Source organism: Xenopus laevis, chromosome 5L, assembly GCF_017654675.1.
Source record: "Xenopus laevis strain J_2021 chromosome 5L, Xenopus_laevis_v10.1, whole genome shotgun sequence".
Classification (NCBI taxonomy): Eukaryota; Metazoa; Chordata; class Amphibia; order Anura; family Pipidae; genus Xenopus; species Xenopus laevis.
Window position 1 is genome coordinate 150,091,805 of NC_054379.1, and position 25,986 is coordinate 150,117,790.

Consider the following 25,986-nt stretch of genomic DNA (forward strand, 5'->3'; position numbering starts at 1 on the left):
TGTTTTAATTCCAATGCTAAAACCAATGAGAGTTGCTAATGAATGTATAGTGGAAAGCTGCTTAGAATTACATCTTTAATATACAAAAAAAATTGGATACAGTTTCCCTTTAACCATAAACATTTCAGGCTTGTCCTTACTGGCCCCCCTGCAGTCAGCTCTCCTCCCCCTATAGTTACGCCTCATGCTCTTATCAGGATTTTAAGGAAATTTAACACTGGGAAAAACACATTAGAGGACTTGAAGTTGCCCTTGGTGAGCTTCCCTACATCTTCCCATTGGCAGCCTCTTCCTTGCCAGCTAGTTGGTGATTGGCCTGAGTATTGTGAGCGCACGTATCGCTCCTGAGACTGGTTTGTCCCGATACGGAGGGATTCAGGTTTTGCTCTTTGCGTCGGCGGGAGAAGCCAAGTGTCTCCAGGAAGAGTTCTCGGAAGGAAGAGGACACCATGTTGTACAGGATGGGATTGACCGCGGAACTGACGTAGAAAAGGGTGTTGGTCAGCATGTAGAAGTAGTGGTAGAAGGTGTACAGAAACCTGCAAAGAAAGAAGGAAAACACAAATATTACTAAACAATACTAGAGGTGATGGAAATCAGAAGTGGGGTTATACTTACAGGAAAATGAAAGGCACAAGTATTAGTTACTAAACCTGATGAGGCCTCTCTGCTGAACTGAACCCCTCAACCCCCAATACTGCCTCATTTTACACGTGATATCTTGTGCCACTAGGGTTGCCACCTTATTTCATGTTGTTCTGCCCTGGCTAGCCCTCAATGTCACTTCAAGATTGGAACCTTCTACCCCTCTTTCTTCCTGCCCAATTTACAAAAATTTTCATCCAGCTGACCTGGATAATCCTCCATTATTCCTCTGATCCACCCCAATTACGTCATTGTCTGTTATCTGTTATCCGGAAACCTGTTATCCAGAAAGCTCCCTAGACTCCACTTTATCAAAATAATCCAAATATTTAAAAATTATTTCCTTTTTCTCAGTAATAATAAAACAGTAGCTTGTTCTTGATCCCAACTAAGATATAATTAATCCTTATTGGAAGCAAAAACTAGCCTATTGGGTTTATTTAATGTTTATATGTTTTTCTAGTAGACTTAAGGTGTGAAGATCCACATTAGGGAAAGATAACACATCTCTGTATTCTAAAGCCCATATGCAATAAACGGCCAGTGTTGGATTGGGTGTCCATGGCCCACTGGGGCTGCAACCGCAAGGGTTGTCCTGAGTCCAGAGTCCTGAGCGGGTCCATTTTTTGGAACCCGTACCCGCAACCTGCAATCAACAACCTGGACCCGCTTGGACCCGCTACCCGACCCGCAAGTACCTTAGCCGCAACCCAGACCCGTGACCCGCTGACCATCAAGAATATAGTGCTGTCATTGTAAACCGGAAGTGACATCACTGGAAGTAGACGTGATCAGAAAAAAGGAATAAAAATCGCTATTGAGAAGACCCACGGCCAAAAGCGACCCGCAAACCCACAAACCCGCAGAACCACAGACCCCATGTGCATACCCGCACCGGAACTTATATCCACAACCCGCAGGTTTTTGCAGGTAACCCGCGCGTACCCAGCGCCGTTTCTGGGGAAGGAGCCGCCTGAGGCGGCTCCTGCAATGCCGCCCCCCCGCACCGACTTACCTGTTGGCGAGGGGAGGCAGGAACACGATTGCGGAGAGCGCAATTGCGCTCTCTCGCAATATCGCAGCCGAATTTCCGGTTTAAAAACCGGAAATTCGGCTCTTAAAGGTGCAGGAGCGGCTTTTTGCTGCCCCTGAAATCCTGTCTGGCGCTGCCGCCTGAGGCGAGCGGCTCAGCTCGCCTCATTGGCGGAGCGCCCCTGCGCGTACCCGATTCGCTGCAGGACTCTGCCACAAGGCCCCTTTGCAACATCAAGGGCCCCCTCACCTGATGCTTCTGTCTCCCCCTTCCCGGGTAGCTGTGCTCTATCACATAAGTTTTGACTCATCTTGCGGTGAGATGGAGCAGTGAGAATACACACACATGCCAATGGGAGCAAAACTGGGTCGGTGGGACCCGTGAAGTCCAGGGCCCACTAAGTTTTTTCCCAGTGTCTTGCCGGCCCAGTCCAACCCCGTAAACAGCACACAGTTTGCCCAGGAACAGTAACCCATAGCAAACAATAAGACGCTTGCTTTTATACAGGTGACCTGTAAATGCTACTTGCCGATTGCTAAAGGTGATAAGAAGTGTAGCAAACTTTGCTCCTGATATTACATAACCCCCTATACAGTTTATGACTTGACCCCTAATTTAATTATATACCCTTTGCACCGATGGATTTGAGTCTACTCATTTGATCAGGTGTCCATATGTTATAAATGCAAACACACGACACATGTTAAGCTTGATGAACAGACATGTATCGTCAGAAAACTGAATTTTGTATATTATATTTTATAGTCCCTCGCAGACTTACCCAGTCCAGTAATCATCTGGGATGTAACAGAACATGAGTCTCCTTGCATGGTACGGCAGCCAGCACACCACATAGGCAATCACAATTGCTCCTGCAAGGGCAGAAATTCATCGCTTTAAAATGACCGTTCATAGACTGAATACTAACAAGCAGTAACATTCACCCTTGGACTTGACTTCAGCCTTTTCTTTTCTTATTGCATTATTCTCCTTTATTTCTATAACAGGCAACATATCAGGCAGAGCTTTACAGAAACAGACACTGCTCATCATTCACATCTGTTTCTTGTCCACTGGAGCTGACAATTCCTTCCTCCACACACACACTACAGTAAACCTTCAGCAACCAATGAAGCTGCCAAAATGTGATTTCGGGAGATGCAGGGAGAACATACAAACTCCATGCAAAGAATGCCCCCGGTTATAACCAGGACCCCTGTGGCAGCAATACTAACCACTTGCATCATAACTCGCAGCTGGAAATGAAAAGGGGCTTTGGAAGGAGGATAAGTAGGATTATTAGCAAAGAAAATAATAAATAAGTCTCTTGAGTTTTAGGTCCTATGCATACTTTTCTGATTGGTTTATATTAGAGAAAAGGACTCAGTATAAAAGCACTCTACCCAAAGACAGACCAAGGAGTTCTGCTGTTCCTCTGCCACCCTAGTGCCACCACACAATTACCCTGGTAAAGTTAGTGTCAAGCTCCCCATAGACCTGCAGATTGATATAAGATTTTTTGTAATTGTACAACCGAACATATTGGTGAAACGATAGTTTACAGCTACGATTTGTCCATCAGCGAAAACAATCATTTTAAGTGATATCGTCCAGTAACAGGCCAAAACCGGAGGAGGATATGACATGTATGATTTCATTTAAACTGCTTTTCAACGAACAATCCTTTGTGTTACGTTCATTCGACCCAAGGAGTCCATTCGGATCTCTTTCACGATCGTTTGTGAAGATGAGCGTATTTATGGATGATAGCAGGAGGGCTGCACTAGCTATACTGCTATTAACCTCCATAAAGAAGAAGAAGAGGAAAAGATCAATATGGAGCAAACAGTGGTTGTTACACCGTCATAAATTTTCACATATGGGACTTGTGAAAGAGCTGAAAGAAAATAATCCAGATAATTTCAGAAACTACCTACGGATGTCTGACTCAAATTTTGAACACTTATTTGAAGCAATTCGACCAGCCATAACCAAACAAAATACGTGTATGAGGCAGGCCATCTCACCGGAACAGAGACTCATAGCAACACTACGTTATCCGGCAACTGGGAGAACATTGGAGGATCTAGGCCGAATCGTTCCGGAGACATGTAATGCAATTATTGAGGCAATAAAAACAGAATATCTAACTTTATTTAAAACACTTTATTTGAAACGCTTTGTACTACAAGCGCACTGCAATGTTAACAGTTAAAGTGGCCATACACGGAGAGATCCGCTCGTTTGGCGATGTCAGCCCGATATGCCCACCTTGAGGTGGGCAATATCGGGCTGATCCGATCGTGGGCCCTAGGGCCCAACGATTGGATCCTACGGTGGCTTTACGGGTGGTCGGATAGTGGGACCGCATCAACGAACAGATGTGACCACGATCTGACGGGATTATTAGTCCCATCAGATCGAGATCTGGCCGACTTTCGGGGAAGCCCGTCGGGGGGGCCCATACACGGGCCAATAAGCTGCCGACTCGGTCTGTCTGCAGCTTTTGTCGGGCCGTGTATGGCCACCTTTAGACACAGATCAGATGACACAAGAAGGGCCACAGTAGACAAGGAAAATGTCTAAAGACATGCCTCTCAGATAAAATACTGTTGCGCTGAGTGGCAGAACTTGGAAGGTTGTAGAAGACTCCATGAGCAATTTCAACATATATTGGTAAAACAGGACAAACTCTGGATATGTTGGGGGACCTAAAATTAATTTGCTGTGGGGTCAAGTAACATCCAGTTACAGCACTGGTTCAAGAGACGTTTACCTCTCTTACCCAAGCCCTAGTTCTAGCATGAACTCTAACCTCTGCTTAGTTGTACCTAGAACATGGGAATGAGACGTAACGTTATTTTTTATTTTCCTGTATACAAAAAATATATCTACTCAGTGTTGGACTGGGGTGCCAGGGCCTTAGACTTTAGACCTCAATCTCAAAACCATCTTGAACCTCTCCTTGTAGAGGTTTTGGTCATAGGGACATTTCTCTGTGCCTCTGACAGCTCTTACGGTTAGGAATGCTTCATTAGATGCTAATTGCATGAAATCTGGAATAAATACATGTAGCTGTGCTAGGTAATAATGGGACTAATGTTGTTCAGAACAAAAGGAACGTGAAACTCTGTTAAACACTCCATAGGTATCGTGGGTAATAAAGCCTGGGAACAAAGCTGCTTCCGTTGAAAGCCCCCCTGCCAACCTGAAGAATGTTCATTGTACTTCAAACTTTTGGGGGCAGATTTACTAAGGGTCGAATATCGAGGGTTAATTAACCCTCGATATTCGACTAGGAACTAAAATCGTTCGAATATCGAAGTCGAACGATTTAGCGCTAATCCTACGATCGAACGATCGAAGGATTATTCGTTCGATCGAACGATTAAATCCTTTCGAATCGAACGATTCGAAGGATTTTAATACAACGATCGAAGGAATATCCTTCGATCAAAAAAACACAGGCAAGCCTATGGGGACCTTCCCCATAGGCTAACATTGAGTTCGGTAGCTTTTAGCTGCCGAACTAGGGGGTCGAAGTTTTTCTTAAAGAGACAGTACTTCGACTATCGAATGGTCGAATAGTCGAACGATTTTTAATTCGAATTCGATTCGTAGTCGAAGTCATAGTCGAAGGTCGAACTAGCCCATTCGATGGTCGAAGTAGCCCAAAAAACACTTCGAAATTCGAAGTTTTTTTAATTCGAATCCTTCACTCGAGCTTTGTAAATGTGCCCCTTAATGTCTTTATTGAAGGCAGCGATTGGTGTCCTTAGTTAATGTGACCAAATGATAGGATATTGTCCTGCTGGGTGATCCACTCCTATGGCTAAAATACACTAATCCATTAAAGGGGTTGTTCACCTGCCAAACAATTTTTTTCAGTTCATTTGTTTTCAGATTGTTCCCCAAAAATAACGACTTTTTTCAATTACTTTCCATTATTTATTTTTTTTACTGTTTTTCCAAAATCTAAGTTTAAAGTTGAATGCTCCTGTCTCTGGTGTTTCAGTCTGGCAGCTCAGTAATTCTGGTGCTGATTTTGCAACATTTAGTTGATCCATTTCTCAGCAGCATCTCTGGAGTATTAGCAACTATTGTATCAATTCTAACAGCTGCCTGTAATGAAACTCAGGGATTCTACTCAGCAGGGACAAAGATAAGAAATGGATCAACTAAATGTATCAATTTAGAACAGTTTACTGGGTCGGCGACCCCCCCTCCCAAAGCTGCTTTAGAAGGGGAAAAATGCCACTTTACATTGAATATTAGAAAAACGTTCACATATATCAAATAAAAAGAAATTGGAAAAAGTCATTAATTCTGGTGATCTATCTGAAAACAACAAGTTGTTTGAAGGTGAACAACCCCTTTAAGTCATTAGGGATAATGTACTAAGTGCAATACAGGCGTACAATCCATGATGCTTTTAGCACCTTCCTCCTTGCCCTGTAATAAATGCCAGCAGGTCTCTGGGCCCAGCTGCTTTTGCCCATCGAATAGAGGGCTGCTTAGGGTAACTACCATGACGAGCGAGTCATAGACGTTAATGTTCATTTAAAAATGCTGTGTGGTTTGAAAAATGTTGCCCGAAAAAAACACCCATTGTCTTCAATGTGTTTGGCAATTTTTTTTATAGTTTCACAAAATTTTGGTCAAGTGAAACTGGTCAGATCCACCCATCACTTTGCAACCTTTTTTTGAGGAGCGCCCAGTGGCGCTTCTCTCCTCTGCACCATTATAGCCAAGATGGCTGCACCCATGGTCCACATGGGGTGTGTTGTAACATAGTGATGTCATCATGTTTAGTGCCAAATTCTAAATAAAAGGATGCCAAGGACCTGGTTCAAATGTAGGTTCTACTCTTGAGTCCACTATAATTCTTTATTTACTGATTCCTGGGTCCTGATCTTCTTGTTTTGACTCCTGACTTTGCTATTTGCCGCCTGCCCCTTTTGCCTGGATACGACTACAAACTTTCTTATACCTTCAGAATTGGACTTTGTGTATACAGCTTGGTCCCTACTGCAACTTGTACAAAATCCGCTAGGCCCTGACAGTCTATTTGGGCATTGAACCCAGGTCCTTGGCATCACTTTACCAAGGCATGATGATGTCACGTGGGTACCGGATGCCACCATCGAGTCTTCCTCACACCTTTGCCTGAAGAAAATCCAGACAGGGATTGGGCTGGATGATGTAAGGGGCGATTGCATCAAAAACTAAGTGATGGTATCATGGGCAAGTTAATGACAATGAAATGCCAATCACTGTAGTTTTGAACCGAACAGTCCCTAGAACTATTGATGCACCGAATCCACTATTTTGGATTCGGCCGAACCCCCGAATCCTTTGCGAAAGATTCAGCCGAATACCGAATCCTAATTTGCATATGCAAAGGATATGGATTTGGTTTGGCCGGGCAGAAGGATTCGCCCGATTCCTAATCCTGCTGAAAAAGCCCGAATCCTGGATGTATCCCAAACCGAATCCTGGAGTAGAACTACCTACATTCAGCAGCACTTTATTTACAGTATGAGGGGGAGGCACATAGTTGTCACCCCTTCCCACCCTCTACCTGACCCCATACTTATGTGGCATTAAATTTAGGAAGCCTTGAGAGTTGGAAGCACAGTACTGCCTTGCACCCAACGACCTAGCATTCTACACCAGATTCCAGATACACTTACTTTTAGAATTGGCACTAAGGGCCATACTTTTGTACCTGTAAGTGCCGTAGAGATTGCGCCCTTGTTTGTAGCTGTTTTACCTGAGCTGTGCATCAGTGAGAAGTTGCTGTGCAGTCTCAATTTGGATAGAGTTACTGTGATCACATAGGACTCACTGCCCCAGGGTCATGCACAGACAATTGGTAACAAAGTTAAAAACAGCCAAAACATACATGAGCATTTATTTACAACACTGGAGTACAGTGAAGCTTGGCTGAGCAGCAGTGTTTAGTATCACTTATTTATTGTCTATTTAATTTCTCTTCAGCTTTTCTAAAGATTGATTTTTATCATTTATTCGGCGTAAATCCCTTTATTAAATGTACTCTGCGGGAAGTAATCTCCATCCGTAGGTTCAGTCTCTTGTTCTTCAGGCACCACAATGAATATTTTATACCAGAGGGGATAGTGATTATTATCATTCCTTATGCAATTATTTTACTCTGATTATGATCATTCCTCATAGAATTATTTTTATCGCTGGATTCAATATGAGCTATCCGAGGTCAGGGCCTGTTCTTTCTTCTTTCTTTATAAAGAGAGGACACAACGGTGAATTCAAATGACTATTGTTGAAAATCTACTAAACATAACGGCAAATTGAATGCATAGTGCAGTGATCTTGCTATCATATCACATGGCTTGACGTGGAATCATTAGGACATAGGGAGATCACTGGGTAACGTTATCATGTAATTAAAAACATGAGAGTTGGCGTTGCTGGTTTAGGTATTTTGCAGTGTTGGATTGGGACCCTTGGGTCAATCAGATTTCCTGACTTCAAGGGCACCCACCACAAGGGCTGGATTAAGGGGTAGGCAGGTAGACATGTTCCTAGGGTGCAATGTTGGGGTGGGGTGTTGGATCTTAGTCATGTACCTTTGATACCTCCTTAAACTGCAGCCCTGCTCTCAATGATCAGGTATAAGTGGATACGTGTGGTGGCGAACAGGAGGGGGAGGAGATGCTGCCAAGCATGGTGGCTGGTTACTAAAGGATCTTGCCTTGGGTGCCCTTCTGTGCTGCCCCAGTTCTGCCCACCTCCACTGATCAGTACAACTGTTGATAACATCCAACCTCACCACCCCATTCCCCCACACATGCAATACTATCCAAAGGACACATCGCACTGACCTTTGTGCATAGATCGGGGTTGGCAAGACCCACTGAGGGAGGAACCCACTGTGATTTCTCCCGGTATCCCAGTGGGCCAATCCAATCTGTATAGCATTAAAGAGAAGATCTTTAACCAGCGAAAATTCGCCAGCGACAGCTTTGCAGACATCGCAACACGTTGCCAGGCGTAAATTCACTAGGACAATGCTAATTCACTAAAAGGCGAAGTTGCGTCCAGGGCGCCGAACGCTGGCAAAATTTCGCTAGCGTTACTTCGGCAATCAAAGCAAAGATGCACTAGCATTGCCTGATTTGCATATGGTGGGAAATGATAAAGTTGAATGGACGTATATGTTGCAGCAAATACATTACATTACACAAGCCCAGGGAACCTTAATAAAGAAAATAGAGTTGTTATATTGCCCTACACCTGAGCCCAGTGTATAGTTTATGTGCCATGTGTTAGGAAATGTAGGGGGGAACCCGGTTACCCAAAAATAATTTTATGGTCCTTTGCAGGCTATCACTCAGTGTTTTGGGACTTAGAAAAATTTGCACTCCATTGTACTTTGCCTGGTCTGAGCTGGTGATGGCAAGTCTGGCGAATGAGGTAACGTTCAGTAACGTTCGCCAGAGCAAAAATTCTCCTGACATTAGAGTGCAAAGCAACGCTAGCGTCTATCTCCTTTGCTAGTAAAGTACGGCTAGGGTCCGCTAGGAAATTGGCAAAGTTTCTAAATGACGTCCCGCTGGCGAATTTTCTATAGCATTAGTCACTTCGCCCTTTAGGGAATCGGACCCCTAGATCCTTCCATTACTGAAAGCACAAAGAACAGGCATGTGAGCCTTAGGATCAGAGCACACAGGCAGATTCGGGGAGATTATTCGCCCAGCGACAAATCTCCTCTTCATCAGGGAGACTAATCTCCCCGAACTGCCTCCCCTGCCTTCCCCCCGGCGAAAATATAAATCACCGGCAGGATGGCACTCCAAGCATTCGTTTTCCAAATTCACCCAGAATTTCCTCATCTGGCAACTTTGGGCGACTTCGGAAAACTAATCGATCCAAGTGCCAACCAGGAGATAAATCACCCGAAGAAGAAATTTGTTTCTGGGTGACTAATCTCCTTACTCTGCCTGTGTGTCCTGACCCTCAAGTAGAATTCTCATTGGACAATCCCTCTGAATCTCTAATTAGCTGTGTGCCACTGGAACTGCAGAGCTAAAGAGTTTTCATGGATATGCCTACAAACTGACAGCTGAGTGATGGCGGATAGTGTAATCCTACATGATCTGGGGAAAGACAGGGTGCTGTAACATGAAAAACTCAAAGGTGACTGGAGGCCCTATATAAGAATTAAATGACAAATTCCCATTGATTTAATCTCAGAACACACATTAGCATCTCAATGGCGCAATCTACTCTATTTATGGCTGATTACAGATTTCCTGAGCTGATATTACAGCACTATTTTGGGATGTTTCCTATTTAGTGTCTGCTTTTCTCCTGGATCAATATAAAATAGCAGGAATAACGCCTGAAACATGCCCTCTGTATGCGAGTGCCAATCAAGGAGATTTCATCAGAAGCCCATTGGGATCTCAGGGCCTCTCCAGGCCGCAGGGCGCAGATTGACGCTGCTGTGATTTATAAATACATATGCAATGAGTGTCCTGCCGACACATAGGAAATAGATTGTGTTAAAAGGTACGGGGTGCTATGGAAACCAGTGTCCATCCAGCTCTGAGCTAGAGATTGAGATAGAAAAGCATTTATGAGTATAAAAAATGCTCTCTATTAAATGGGAAAGTAAGTAATCCAGTAAATAAATTCATGGTGGGGTGTTTTCCACTCTCATGTTTAACCTGAGCTACAGATTGTACACTGAGAAATCAGAATATTTTCTCTTGTAGCCTAGTGTTTCCCATATGTAACCTAAAGCGCGGAACAACAGGGATTTCTTTGCAATTGTTGAAAGGCCTAGTTCACCTTTAAATTGTCATTTACTGTAATGAAGTCAATATGATTCTAAGAACGTTTGTAATTTCCTTTCAATTTCTTGTCCTATCTTCTCTGCTTCCTCTTCTCGTATATCTCTTCACCTCTGTGTGCTCTTTATCGATTTTTTTTAGCGATTCCCATCTCTCCCAGCCCTTTAGCTCCGAGGAGCATAAGATATACTCTTGGCAGCTGGCAAAGGGGAGGCAGGGTATGGATTCATAAATAGGCAGACGGGCAACTCACCCCTATTAGGGAGCGTCTCTCTCAGTAACTAACACACTTACTGACAGGAGACAGAGACACTTTGGAGAAAATTCACTAAAGGGCAAATTTTTACCTGCCAGGCACAAATTCGCTACTAAAATGTGAAATTGCGTCTCAGCAGCTGAACGCTGGCAAACGCTAACGGTCATTTCTGCCTAGCGCAACTTCATTAGTTCACTTACTCTTAAAGGGATACTGTCATGGGAATTTTTTTTTTTTAAAATGAATCAGTTAATAGTGCTACTCCAGCAGAATTCTGCACATGACCAGGGGCAGCTGGGAAATTGACAAAATGTCTAGCCCCATGTCAGATTTCAAAATTGAATATAAAAAAATCTGTTTGCTCTTTTTAGAAATGGATTCCACTGCATTCTGCTGGAGTAGCACTATTAACTGATTCATTTTGAAAAATTTTTTTTTTCCCATGACAGTATCCCTTTAAGTCAATTTGAATAGGGCCGGTACATATAGGTCATATAAATGTCTATATTCGTGATGGGGAAATTGCTTAAAGTGGCCACTTATTATTAAAAATGTTCAAGGAAGCAAAATAAAGATAAAAGAGATCCTCTAACGCCCTAGACATGAGCCCACCTTAAAACAAATGTGGCATGGCCATCAAATGGTTAAAAAAAAGGTTAAAACTAAAATTTGTGATAGTTACAACTTTTAAAGACAATAAAGATGTCACTGACATAAGATTGAGGAGGATGTAGCTTTATCTTATCAGTTCGCCATGCAGGGCCGGAACTAGGGGTAGGCAGAGTAGGCACGTGCCTAGGGCGCAAAGCTGGGGGGGCGCCAGGCACATACCTGCTCTGTCGCCTACCCCGTGTCTGGTCCCGTCTGCCGCTGGTGGTGTGCGCATAAATGCTCTTCTGCGCATGCGCGCTGGCGCACAATTTTGCACATGCGCAGTCAAGCGCGCACAGAGCTGGCGCCGTGGCCCGCCAGGTTGCCTAGGGTGCCTGGCCGGGTTGGCCCGGCTCTGTCGTCATGTCTAAACTGACAAAGGAAACTCTGGAAAGAGTTAAAATGTTCTGTAAAAATTTGAACTTTCGTGAATTTTTGGAGTAATGACCGATCACCTGAGCGAAAATTTACCTGGCGAAAGGGCGCAAAATTACACTAGCGGCGGTCTCTTTCACTAGCGAATCCTCTGTGCCTGTTAGTAAATTGGCGATGTCGCTGTGGATGAGATTTCTGGTGAATGTTCGATACCGAATGTTACTTCACCCTTTAGTAAATCTGCCCCAGTGAGTGGAAAAGTTGACAGTTACCTAAATTACCAACTGCCGTTACCCTTTGTTTGCAACATTCAGGGCAGTAAAACTCCAGTGGGCAAATCCCAGCAAACTACTAGAACCCCTGTGTAGGGAATCAGACAAGTCCTTCCCTTGTTTTTCTGTCTGTGGAGAGCCATCCGATTGGCTGAATGCCCCAGTGAATCCCTGGGAGAGAGAGAGTGCCTGACTTTGGAGCAAAACGTACAGGTTTACAGACAGAGCCTATGAAGGATCCCCTGTGGCAGCAGCCAGCTAGAGCCAGATCTGTGAAGTGTGAGCGTGCTGCTTGAAAAGACCAACCAGGAAGAGCTTAAAAACAGCTGCATTGTGCTCTGCGTTGAGAAAACATTTGAGCTTCAGGGAGAGCCAGTTTCTATCTCCTGCCTGTGGATACTTTGGCCACTGTGTGTTTCCCCAGGGTGAGGACAGGTCTTGCTTGTGTACCTGCCATGTTTATTGCAAACTGTGTTTGTTTTATTTTTCCTAGTGGAAAACCACTCCTGAGTGTTCCCTAGGTGGAGGCACTGCACTGTAAATCCCAGTTCCAAGTACTTTTCATACACAAAATGGATTCAGGGCCCTATATCTTAGTTGGGATCAAGTACAAGGCATTGTTTTATTATTACAGAGAAAAGGGAAATAAGTTTTAAAAACCTGAATTATTTGCTTATAATGTAGTCTATGGAAGATGGCCTTCCCATAATTCGGATTTCTGGATAACAGATCCCATACCTGATTTGTTGGATCTCATAAATCACAGCTGTCTGTTTCTTGAATGTGGGGCTTGTAGAGAGAGTGAACTAAACATGATGGTCAGGGCTGCTTTAAGGTACCCCAATGGGCTTTGTGGCCACCCCAAGACTCTCCAGCAGCTCATTTTGTGCTCCTTGTGGGATAAACAACACAAGCAGAACCTCACAACCCACATGGGACACCGCAAGCAAAAATACATCTCCACTTTAGTATGATCCCTTAGGAATATTTATTCTAATAGAAGGAAGAAATTAATAATAGTTGTGTTCTTTTATTCTCCTGCTTGGGACCTCATCTATTTTGCCCATTATATTAAAACAGTCCTGAGTATTGTTGCCTTGTTTAGTGGGAATTGGGGATGAGGGTTATTAATAAATAAGTCTGTGCCCTTATGTGTTCTTTATAAAGGTGTATACACATACCTCCCAACATTTAGGAAACAGAAAGGGACAAAAAGATTTGGTGGGCATAGCACTGCGAAATGTTTTGGTCACGCCCATTTTTTTGTCACACCCCCTAATTACCATGTTCATTTTACATAATTTGGCAGGTTATTAAAGTTTGAACACATTTCTGTGTTTTTTATGTGTTATTACAGTTTTGCAAATGAAGGTGAATTGCCCTTTAAGCTGTGAGTCTTCGTTCTTATCAAACTGTTACAAAAGTATGTCATGTATCTATTCTGGGCTCTCTGCCAATACCCAATTAAGTTAGAAACTTTGTATCTGTTTCTGGCTATTCAGTGCAGAAGATCAAAGAGAAACCCGGGACTTATCAGTACAAATCCATTACAGCGGGTTGAGCTGTCAAAAGCGGGACTGTTCGGCTCAAAACGGGACAGTTGGGAGGTATGTATACAGGTTGTCACAAATACTGGGGAGGCAGGGAGCATTGGCTCTGGGTAGAACTGGGACAGTGGGACAAGTAAAAACTCGGTTGACTCCGCTGACCCAAACCCGGCTTCGATTGTGGTAACAAATACAGTACAACAGGGGGTTGTGGCTTGGGTGGGGGACATCTAGGGGTGTGGTGACAGAGGTGGGGTGGGCCAGAGGGGAGAGCAGGAAAGCCCAGAGGAGGAGGTGGAAGACACAGTGGCCTCCGCGCCTCCAGTCTGATGCTGCATTGGCCATTTCAGCATTGAGTAGGTGTAGGAAAAGGTTCTGCCAACGTACTGGCTGTGTGGGTCAGAGCATAACTACTCTCAAAAGAACTCTTGGGCTGATATAATTCTGTTTAATAAGGAGAAAGCTTTCAATACGACTCTGTTACCTACTAACAAGCTTCCTCTGAATACGCACAGAACAATATACTATATACATAATCTCTTATACATGCATAGCTCCCAGCTGAGTCATTATTAAGTCAATAGATATCGACTTCCTAACCTATCATTATTAATATCGTTATTAAATGCTGAATTCTCCTATATAAAGTATTTAAATGACTCATAATGATATAGTATTTATCATGGCTGCTTTATAAAACGTAAATGACAAGGTGCCAAATAACATTCCTCGAAAAGTCATTCTTCTCCCTTTCAGAGGAAATTAATTCCATTTCTATGCACACAAATTAGAAGATGCATAATTTAAAGTTTCTCTCCTGATAATTCAAATTAAAGGGCAGGTTAAATTTAAAAAAAAAAAAATGCCGTTTTTGAATTTTAAAGTAGAATGCACGAAGGGAGGATATGGTACATGGACATAGAGTCTGCTGCTACATGAATTCAATATAACACATTTGCATAAATGTATGATTATTTTAGATATATATGCAGATTATTTCAGGCCATCTACAACATGGATTTGTACAGTGTGTACAGTGTATATTAATAGTTTGCTGGACCTCAGTATGGTCTGGGGTTCTTATGATCCACCAAAGAACCTGATCTTGTGCCCACTCACAATTAGATGCTGCTAGAAGTTATAGGGTTTATACAGCTCTATAGATAAAACAAGAAATTGCTGATGGATCCACCAGTAGATCTTCTGATATTCTTGTAGGCCAGTCCAACCCTGCCAATATTGATTTCTAAACATTACCTGCAAGGTTGCAGAATGGAGTGATACAGAAGGGTAATTAAATTAATTAAATTAATAAGGGGAATTGACTATTTTGACTATGGAGCTCTGCTGGGCAAGTTGACATTGTGTCCCATAAGAGAAGATGGTGATTTGATCCCTTAATATGAAAATACTGCAGGAAGAGGCATATACAGGTATGGGTTCCCATATGGAAACCCAAATTATGGAATGGCAATCTCCCATAGAAAAACATTATCCAAACATTTATCCAAATAATCCAAATTTTTAAAAATGATTTCCTTTATCTCTGTAATAATAAAACAGTAGCTTGTACTTGATCCCAACTAAGATTTAATTAATCCTTATTGGAGGCAAAACCATCCTAAGGGGTTCTTATTTAATGTTTACATGATTTTCTAGTAGACTTAGCGTATGGAGATCTACATTATAGAAAGATCTGGTAGTTGGAAAACTCCAGGTCCTGAGCATTTTGTTAACAGGCCCCATACTTATACGATCCTTTAGAAACTCATTTACTAGCTTTTCACATTGACCATGGCAAGGTATTAGAAGAAAGTGGGGTGTTCCTCTTCACTCACAGAGAGGGTTTCAAAAGACAGACATTAACCCTCTCTTTAGAGGTCATATTGGCAGATTCAATTAATCAGGTGCCTTTTTTTCAGCCAATCCAGAAATGCAATGCTACTGGGATTAACACATCTTGATGTTTATTGGTCCAAGGACTTCTCCAACTGGATCATATCTGGGATGGCTTCACTCTATTCCCTTTATCTAAAGGGTTTAGCTAGTTACATCTTTAAATCGGGTTGAAAAAAAGACCAAAGTCCATCAAGTTCAACCCCTCCAAATGAAACCCAGCATCCATACATACACACACTAAAACTGATCCCTCCATTACTGTCTTATGCTAAAGATGACATCTGGAGAGAGTACCACTACTGTACTAGGTTCAAGGCCAGATGGATTTTAATTGGAGAAGCAAATCAAATAAGATAAATTTTGTAATAAATGTAATAAAAGATAGCAAGCAATTATATGTTTGATATATATCATGGCAATGGCTGGATTTACTTAACTGAGCATGTAAATGCTGTGCTGGAGAGGCTGTATGCGGTTTGGTTCACTGGACACGGTGAGACTACTCTTGCAGGTTGCTCCAGCAGCAGAGGGCTTTTTAACCACAGGTGATGAAGGAATAGGCTTGAGGGACATGTGTGCTCTGTAGGAAGCCTGAGGAGCTTTGCTGGAGGAATGCAGGGACAAGAAGTAGCGAGAGCGCAAGGACTCAAGCTGATTCACAGTCACACAGTTCAAGCAGGAGATCAGCGCCAGAGGAAGAAGGAATGATACAAACACATTTACCTGAAAGAAAGAAACCATAAGGTTAAATTGAGTAATCTACTAGGTATTTGCTATTTTTCAATAATTCTGTTAAACATTGTTAATAGTGCAGGACTTCCACATAAAGTTTTGATTTATCATTTAATGGGTCGGCTTCAACTGCTAATGCTTTTGCCCTGGGAAATTGGAAGGAAGGAGATGGAAGTGGATCACTCTGTGGTGCTCACTGGTATAACCCTGGGCTGGTGCAGTTTTCTGCTGATAGGAGCACCAGCCCGGGGTTTCAGGTAAATGAATACAATCACCTAACATTTAGCAACCCAAGTGCACCAAGCCTTTACTTCTCCTTTAAGCCCCTAGAGCAGTGGTCCCCAACCAGTAGCTCGTGAGCAACATGTTGCTCTCCAACCCCTTGGATGTTGTTCTCAGTGGCCTCAAAGCAGGTGATTATTTTTGAATTCCAGACTTGGAGGCAAGTTTTGGTTGTATAAAAAACAGGTGCACTGCCAAACAGAGCCTCAATGTAGGTTGACAATCCACATAAGGGCTACTAAATGGCCAATCAGAGCCCTTATTTGGCACCCCAAGAACATTTTTCATGCTAGTGTTGCTCCCCAACTCCTTTTACTTCTGAATGTTGCTCACGGGTTCAAAAGGTTGGGGATCCCTGCCCTAGAGGTAGCCCCTTGAATAATGCATGACACTTTTTTTTTAATAAAAAAAAACCTATAGACGTCCATCTACAGAGTATCAAACTGTATATACAGCAGACACCGGTTCCATTTTTAGTAGTTGCTCATCATTGTGCAATGCAACATCTACCCAGTGGATGTCTTCTTTTTTGTGTTATGTGCAACCACCCCTTGATTAAAATGACCTCCACTGTTCATCTGCAATTAAAGTTACCAAAGAATGCATGTGAGAAATCCATGCAAATTCAGGGATCCGCCAAGTGGATCAGGACTCAATTTGGCCACCCATATGCAAGGCCAAATCAAGCTAATGGTTGGCTGTTGGGCCGATGATGCACACCTCTTTTAAACGCATTGCTCTCCCTGTCTTGAATCTGGACTTGGCAGTCTTCAAAGGTGTGTCCTTTTTCTTTTAGATGTAGGTACACGGCTGAGTTCTGACCAGAGGAGCTGGCTCTTCTGTGCTTTGCCATAAACTGGTGTAACTCCCCACCAGCACAGAGGCTAAGTTGAAAGAGAGGGAACATCTCAGAGGGGCCCTGAAGACATGTGGGTATCCAGATTGGGCTTTTGTGAAAACCGGTAGAAAAAGAAGCAATAACACTAAGACTACTGGTGAAACCAGGACAGGAGAAAGAACTTGGTCTTCCCATATGTAGCTGGGCTGTCGGAAAAACTTTTTAATAAACGCCATATCCCTATCTGCTTTAAACCCAGCAACACACTGAGGCAGCAACTAGTTCACCCCAAAGACCCAACCCCAAAACACAAGAAGAGTAACATTGTGTATGTGGGGAGTGCTCTGATTTGTTTGTGGGAGAAACCAAACAACAGTTACACCAGCGTTTGGCACAGCACAGAAGAGTCAGCTCCTCTGGTCAGAACACTTCAAGCTGTGTACCTACATCTAAAAGAAAAAGGACACACGCTTGAAGACTGCCAAGTCCAGACCGGGAGAGCGACTGGTTCAAAAGAGGTGTTAAAGAAGCCATATATGTAAAAACTGAAAAACCAAGTCTGAATAGAGGCGGGGGGTGCGACATCCATTGTCTGCCATATACAATGCTGTTATGGCCCCTCTCCTTGGAAGGTTTATTGACACATCAAAACTCTAAGTTTGCTAATACAATCAACACCTAATTTAATGACATCATTGTGGATGTTGATAAACAGATTATGCTGATTGGAGCAACATTCCAGAGGATATATAGCGAAGCAAGATCCTATGTACAAGTTATTCTGAATTGAGAAAGCCAGTTGGATGACTAGTGAAACGTCTTCAAGAAAAACACAGCAAATCCAGTTGATTTGATTTATTTCTATAGATATACCATGACCTGGATGATTGAGAATCTTCACAAACCGACATAATATAATAAAAACATGATGTATGCATCAAGAAAGAATATGTTGCCCATTATATATGTTGGATCTGCTCCATCCTCTTCCCCGTTGCACCTTTCCCTATCCCTTTCTTCCTTCCTCCATCTTAGTTAATTCACTTTTTATTCTATACCTTTTAATTCCTTTGTAAATAAATATCACTTATGTAAAGATTAGGCTGTCTCAAGTCATTAGCCTAACACCCCAAAATAGAGCAGATCCAGCAGTATGCATGCTAAGTTACAATTTGTCCCACCTATAGCTATAGGCTAATTGCATTTCTTTATGCATTCCCAATTACCGTCAGAATGGCTTTTTTTTTTGCGTTTTTGTCCACTGCATTATAAATCTTGAATTTTGAAGGAAGTCAAAAGCTATAGTTCTGCATGACTTAAACACACCAATCAGAGGCATCATTCACTAAGTACAGCAAAGTAAGACCTCTAGCCCTGAATGCTGTAGCCATGGAGATGAAGGATATATAAATGCACTAATGAGCCGTCATGCTGAAATGAGTATGGGCCCAACTGTACACAACAGTTCTGTACACCTCCGCTCTAGGTGTGCTGCTTGCTTGCTCCCTATGCTTGTAATACAAGATATTCATATTATTTAAAGATAAAGACCTACTGACAAATTAGTAAAGCCTTTACAAAGGAGTAAAAAAAATCCCCCAAAAAATGTAAGCTTTTTTTTTTTTTTTTAAGAACATTTGTATTTTTTTTGGTCCATGAAGCTGTCATTGACTTTTTAGTACATCTATAGGATGCGTTACCCGGAAACCCATTATCCAGAAAGCTCTGAATTACAGAAAGACCATATCCCATAGACTCCATTATAATTCAATAATTCACATTTTAAAAAGAATATTTCCTTTTTCTCTGTAATAATGAAACAGTAACTTGTACTTGATCCCAACTAAGATACAATTAATCCTTGACGCAAAACCAGCCTATTGGGTTTATTTAATGTTTACATGATTTTTAAGTAGATGTAAAGTAAGGAGATTCAAATTACAGAAAGACCCCTTATCAGGAAAACCCCAGGTCCTGAGCATTCTGGATAACAGGTCTCATACCTGTACTGAATTAGGGGGAGGCAGAAGAGGCATGTGTCGTGGGCTAAGTACGAGAGGAGTGATTCACCTTTAAGTAAACTTTAGTATGTTACTGAACAGCTAATTCTAAGCAACTTTTCAATGGGTGTTCATTATTTATTTTTTATAGTTTTTAAATGAATTGCCTTTTTCTTCTGACTCTTTCCCGCTTTCAAACGGGGTCACTGACCCCATCTAAAAAACAAATGCTCAGTAAGGCTACACATATATTGTTATTGCTACTTTTCCTTATTCATCTTTCTATTCAGTCTCTCTCCTATTCATATTACAGTTTCTTACTCAAACCAATGCATGGTTGCTAGGGTAATTTGGATCCTAGCAACCAGATAGCTGAAATTGCAACCCGGAGAGCTGCTGGATAAAAACCGTAATAACTCAGAAACCACAAATAATAAATAAAAATGACAAACAACTGCAAATTGTGTCGGAATATCTCTCTCTCCATTATACTAAAAGTTAATTTAAAGGTGAACAGCCCCTTTAATTTCCTGTCATTGCTTCCCAAGTTCATGCCCATCAAGGTCGGCCAATAGTTAAAGGGACGGTAACACCAAAAAATTAAAGTGTTTAAAGTAATTAACATATAATGTACTGTTGCTCTGCACTGGTAAAAGCTGTGTGTTTGCTTCAGAAACACAACTATAGTATATAAATAAGCTGCTGTGTAGCCATGGGGTCAGCCATTCAAGTTGGGGAAAAAAGAAGAAAAGGCACAGCACAAGCCCTGTCTAATACAATGGCGTTTTATCTGTTATGTGCTATGTAACCTGTGCCTTTCCCCTTTTTTCCAGCTGGAATGTCTTCCCCCATGACTACACAGCAGCTTATATATAAAAACTATAGTAGTGTTTCTGAAGCAAACACACCAGTTTTACCAGTGCAGAGTGACAGTAAATTATATTTTTATTACCTTGATACAATTTTAGTTTTTTGTTACTGTTCCTTTACACTTGTAGTAATGGGATTAGGAGATCAATAGCAGATGAGAAGGAAGGCTGTAGGTCAGACAATGAGGGAGAATGGTGGGTTAGACATAGGGATGCACCGAATCCAGGATTCGGTTTGGGATTCGGCCAGGATTCGGCCTTTTTCAGCAGGATTCGGATTCGGCCGAATCCTTCTGCCTGGCCGAACCGAATCCGAACCCTAATTTGCATATGCAAATTAGGGGCGGGAGAGAAATCACGTGACTTTTTGTCAGAAAACGAGGAAGTAAAAAAAGTTTTCCCCTTCCCACCCCTAATTTGCATATGCAAATTAGGGTTTGGATTCGGTTCGGTATTCGGCCGAATCTTTCACAAAGGATTCGGGGGTTCGGCCGAATCCAAAATAGTGGATTCGGTGCATCCCTAGTTAGACACAGCTACACCTAAACACCTTCATATTCTCCAGCCATAACCAATTTCTGATCCAATGTCCTATTTAACCTCAAAGGCTCACAACATACAGTATGTACTACACGGTACCACATGCTATAGCTGTCTTTTATTCTCTTTTATTCTCCACACACATTATTTCACTGTCTTCTACCGCCTTTACTGTTTCTAAGCTTTAGTCACTGTGCAGCTAAAAAGGGACAAGTGCCCTTATCTATGCAGTACTCCCTCAAGCCTTTTAATTATCAGCTTTATATTCATTTTAAATAAGCTCAATGGCATGAAGTGTCTCCCTATTTCTGATGATTTAGCATTTAAGTATATAGTATGGAAAGTAGCACTTGATCTCACGGGTAAATGACGGGTAAATGATTCCTAAACCTCTATTATATATATATATATGTATATGCAAATTAGGGTTAGGAAAGGGAAAATTTAAAAAAATTCTTCTTTTGTGACAAAGAGTCAAGTGATTTGGATTCAGTTTGCCCAGTCACAAGGATTCGGCCGAATTTGAATCCTGCTGGAAAAGCTCAAATCCTGTCCGAATCCTGAAACGAATCCTGGATTCGGTGCATCCCTACTATCTACCTATTATCTATCTGCCTCTCTATTATCTATATCTATCTATCTATCTATCTATCTATCTATCATCTATCTATCATCTATCTATCTATCTATCTATCTATCTATCTATCTATCTATCTATCTATCTATCTATCTATCATCTATCTATCTATCTATCTATCTATCATCTATCTATCTATCTATCTATCTATCTATCTATCTATCTATCTATCTATCTATCTATATATATTATCAATCTATCTATCTATCTATCTATCATCTATCTATCTATCATCTATCTCTCTCTCTCTCTCTCTCTCTCTCTCTCTCTCTCTCTCTCTCTCTCTCTATCTATCTATCTATATATTATCTATCTATCTATCTATCTATCTATCTATCTATCTATCTATCTTATCTATTATCTATCTATCTATCTATCTATCTATCTATCTATCTATCTATCTATTATCTATCTATCTATCTATCTATCTATCTATCTATCTATCTATCTATCTATTATCTATCTATTATCTATCTATCTATCTTATCTATCTATTATATATCTATCCATCCATCCATCCATCCATCCATCTATCTTATCTATCTATCTATCTATCTATCTATCTATCTATCTATCTATCTATCTATCTATCTATCTATCTATCTATCTATCTATCTATCTATCTATATATCTCTCTATCTATTATCTATCTACTAGGGATGTACCAAATCCAGGATTGGATTCAGGATTCGGCCAGGATTTGCCCTTTTACAGCAGGATTCTGATTCGGCCGAAATCTTGTGCCTATCTGAACCGAATCCAAATCCTAATTTGCATATGTAAATTAGGGGGCAGGTAGGGAAATCTATCTATTATCTATCTATATGTCTGTCTGTCTGTCTATCTCAGTCTATCTGCCTATCTATCTATCTATCTATCTATCTATCTATCTATCTATCTCTCTCTCTCTATCTCTCTATCTATTATCTATCTACTAGGGATGTACCAAATCCAGGATTGGATTCAGGATTCGGCCAGGATTTGCCCTTTTACAGCAGGATTCTGATTCGGCCGAAATCTTGTGCCTATCTGAACCGAATCCAAATCCTAATTTGCATATGTAAATTAGGGGGCAGGTAGGGAAATCTATCTATTATCTATCTATATGTCTGTCTGTCTGTCTATCTCAGTCTATCTGCCTATCTATCTATCTATCTATCTATCTATCTATCTATCTATCTATCTATCTATCATCTATCTATCTATCTATCTATCTATCTATCTATCATCTATCTATCTATCTATCTATCTATCTATCTATCTATCTATATATATTATCAATCTATCTATCTATCTATCTATCATCTATCTATCTATCATCTATCTCTCTCTCTCTCTCTCTCTCTCTCTCTCTCTCTCTCTCTCTCTCTCTCTCTCTCTCTCTATCTATCTATCTATCTATCTATCTTATCTATTATCTATCATCTATCTATCTATCTATAGGATGAAAGAATACCTGATATGCCTACTGCACAAAGAATAAAACTTAATGCTGGAGAAATAATATAGCTCACAATAACAAACAATATAAACAGGTTTATAAAGGGCCTGCCTTGGGCCCAGGTGAAGATCCACCAGTTGGTTCCATGCAACTCTCATCACTCACTCCCATAGACTCCAACTAATCCCTTGTCATTGTTATAATGATCCATTGTAGGATTTTTAAACCTAATTTTTCAGTCTGAATGATTGAGTGAAGATCTCAATTATACCCTGAATGAATAATTATGATGTCTCTGCACCCTCCCCCCTCCAAAAAAAAAATAAAGTAATACTCCCCATCATAAATACACACAATAGCAATGCTAGTTCTGCATTCTGTATTCATGTGAGAAATCCAGGTGTGGCAGAGTGCTTATAGCAATGATGAATGGCACAGATAATGTACAGGACACAATATGCCTATATGTGGGACTGCATATATTTCAGCTTAATGGTGAACATTTTTTTCATATAGGGAACTGTCATTAGACTCCATAGAGAAGACTGGCTCAGTTAAGTCCTTTGTTCAGGTGCGGTGGAATGCAGAAAGAATTCATTGTACACCTGTCTGTGTGTAAAGGCCTTAAATCAGAATCTATGGCTGGAATAAAAACATTAAAGGAGTAGTTCACCACCTGGGGAGTAAAAATGAGACACCTGGGTCCCCTAGAAAAAATATGCCCCCCCCTCAAGAATATAGTTGTTTTCAGAATCACATGTGCACATGGAGTAGGACCTGCATTTCACCTCCACCTGTTCTTACTGGGTCACCCCCACCACTGCAGGGTCTGCCCCCCTCCATAGTCACGTGATATTGACAGACACTTATTTTCATATTTTATTTTATGATAAACTTAGCAGCTCTCTAGTTTGGAATCCCAGCAGGTGTCTGGTTGCTATGGTCAAACTTACTCTAGTACATGAAGAAATTATGATCAAAATGTATTTTTGGGAGGCTTAATTCACAGACTACTGTACGTATATTTGCACTTTTCTGCCCACCCATGGTTGCATTTATATAGTGGCTGTGGATGAAGGTGTGTGAGTTTGTGGGGCAGAATGGGGCATTTCTGAAGGCAGGCTACAATAGAATCAGGCACAAACTGCACTGCTTGCCCCTTTCTATTTAACTGCATGCTTAGCTATGAACAGTCTGACTGTGATATCACACATAGATTATTACCTGTATCACCTGCGTCTCAGTGGGACTATGTGTGGGGTATATGGGATAGAGCTGCTACAGAGCAATAGAGCATTGTGCTTACATCTTGCTCTCCTGTGATACATGCACCCCACCTCCAGCATATAAATCACTTCAATATTTAAGATCAGGTAAAGCACAGGTATATCAATTAAAAAAGCTATAAATCACAGAAATGTCCATACTGTATATACATTTGTACTGGCTGATGGCAGGCAATCTCACTCTAATTTAAAATGTCTCTCCCCCCCCAGCACAGACAGAATACATGATATAAGGACATGAATTTCACTGGATATTGTGTTACATATAACAGGGAGGGTGCTTATTATATAGAACCTGGAGACACTAGATGGGAGACCCAACCTGTTGCACTCCAGTTTCTGTTTGGGATAAAGCTTCCAGCAACAAAGGAAGAGTTGAACAGGCTGAACATGTCAATAATAACCCAGAATGCCCAGGAGACACAAGTAAGTTACCTGTATAAAGACCTTCAGGGTGGCAGTAGAAACTAGGTTGGTGCATATGAGGGAAGATGGGTCCTCTTCTCCCTCTGGGGTTGTGTTCTCATACTTGACCCCCATGATAAAAGCCATAGGCATGGCAAACACCACAGAGGAGAACCATATAACCGAGAGGATTTTCTTGGTCCTCATCTTGGACATGATCCTCTTGGCAGTCATGGGGTGGCAGATGGCCAGGTATCTCTCGCAGCTCAGGCTGGTGATGTTCAGCACTGTGGCATAGGAGCAGATGTCCCTCAGAAAGTAATAGCTCCTGCAAACGGCGTCCCCGAAAATCCAGGGGTAGTGGACCCAGATGAAGTTGTAGAGCTCGATGGGAATGCTGATGAGGAGGATGAGGATGTCGGACAGAGCCATGCTGACCAGGTGATAGTGCACCGTGCCCTGCAGCTTGTGCCGGTTGTGCTTCTTCAGCACCAGCCTGATGGTCAGAACGTTGCCGATGGTGCCCACCAAGAAGATGAGGATGTAGAAGACGGTGATGAAAACTTTGGAGGAGAAGTCAGTGTCCACATCGAGCTGGTGGGATAAGTCGCTGGTTGAGTTGGGCTCAGCCACTGGGAAAGTGAGGTTTGTTACAGTCCACATCATTCCCATCAGTCTTCTGAGCTCGCTACCAGAACTTGAAAGAAGAACCTGTAGATTCTAGAGGCTTCTTGAGTGCTAGAGAGATGGACTTACCTCCATCAGGGATCCCCTCAGCATGGGACACTGAAAGACCCTCAGTACAGCCAACAGGTAGAACATTCCAGGTGCTGCATAAGTGCTAATCTTAATAAATACCCATCTTCTGATTTTAGCATTTGCTTTCTACAGTCCATTGTTGTCTCTACTCCTGAATATATGTTTGTTTAACCCACAGATTGGGTGTACTTATTTCTCCTAGGTAAATTTAATGCTTTACAGTAATCCCTTATAATATTGGTGTGTGTGTGTTAATATTGCCGGCAATCGTTGCGTCTCAGTCCTATCCTTAGCCAACACACTGTGGAATAAAAAGACCGGTCTGAGCCCAGTCAACTGCACAGCACTACCTATTGGCTGAGGAGCTTATGATTGGGAGGGGGAGAGGGGAGGGGGGGGCAGCAGGATCTTCACTTGATTCATTGACGACTTGCGACACAATCGCTGCTTATAGACAGTATCACAGACCCGTATCTACTCACAGTTATTCTGGGATCTCATATCCACCCACAAGGAATACTAGATACAGATACAGCGCAGATGGTGGGCTCTGTGTGTGTGTGTTTCTATGTATGTGTGTGTCTGTGTGTGTTTCTCTATGTGTTTCTGTGTGTGTCTGTGTGTGGAGCCAATCACCAAATTTAGCACCACCAGTCCTCAAACTGTTAGGTGCTGCGCT

At 41.8% G+C, this 25,986-nt stretch overlaps 1 protein-coding gene across 1 annotated transcript; it reads right to left on the minus strand.

The window, feature by feature from the left end:
- Positions 1 to 25,693, minus strand: LOC108716245 (neurotensin receptor type 1). Its single transcript, XM_041563549.1, has 4 exons — positions 24,579 to 25,693; positions 15,956 to 16,241; positions 2,460 to 2,550; positions 1 to 539 (listed from the first exon to the last, which is right to left on the minus strand). Exons 1-4 carry the CDS (start codon positions 25,218 to 25,220, stop codon positions 266 to 268), a joined length of 1,293 nt encoding a protein of 430 aa, XP_041419483.1. The 5' UTR covers positions 25,221 to 25,693; the 3' UTR covers positions 1 to 265.
- Positions 25,694 to 25,986: the final 293 nt, after the last annotated feature.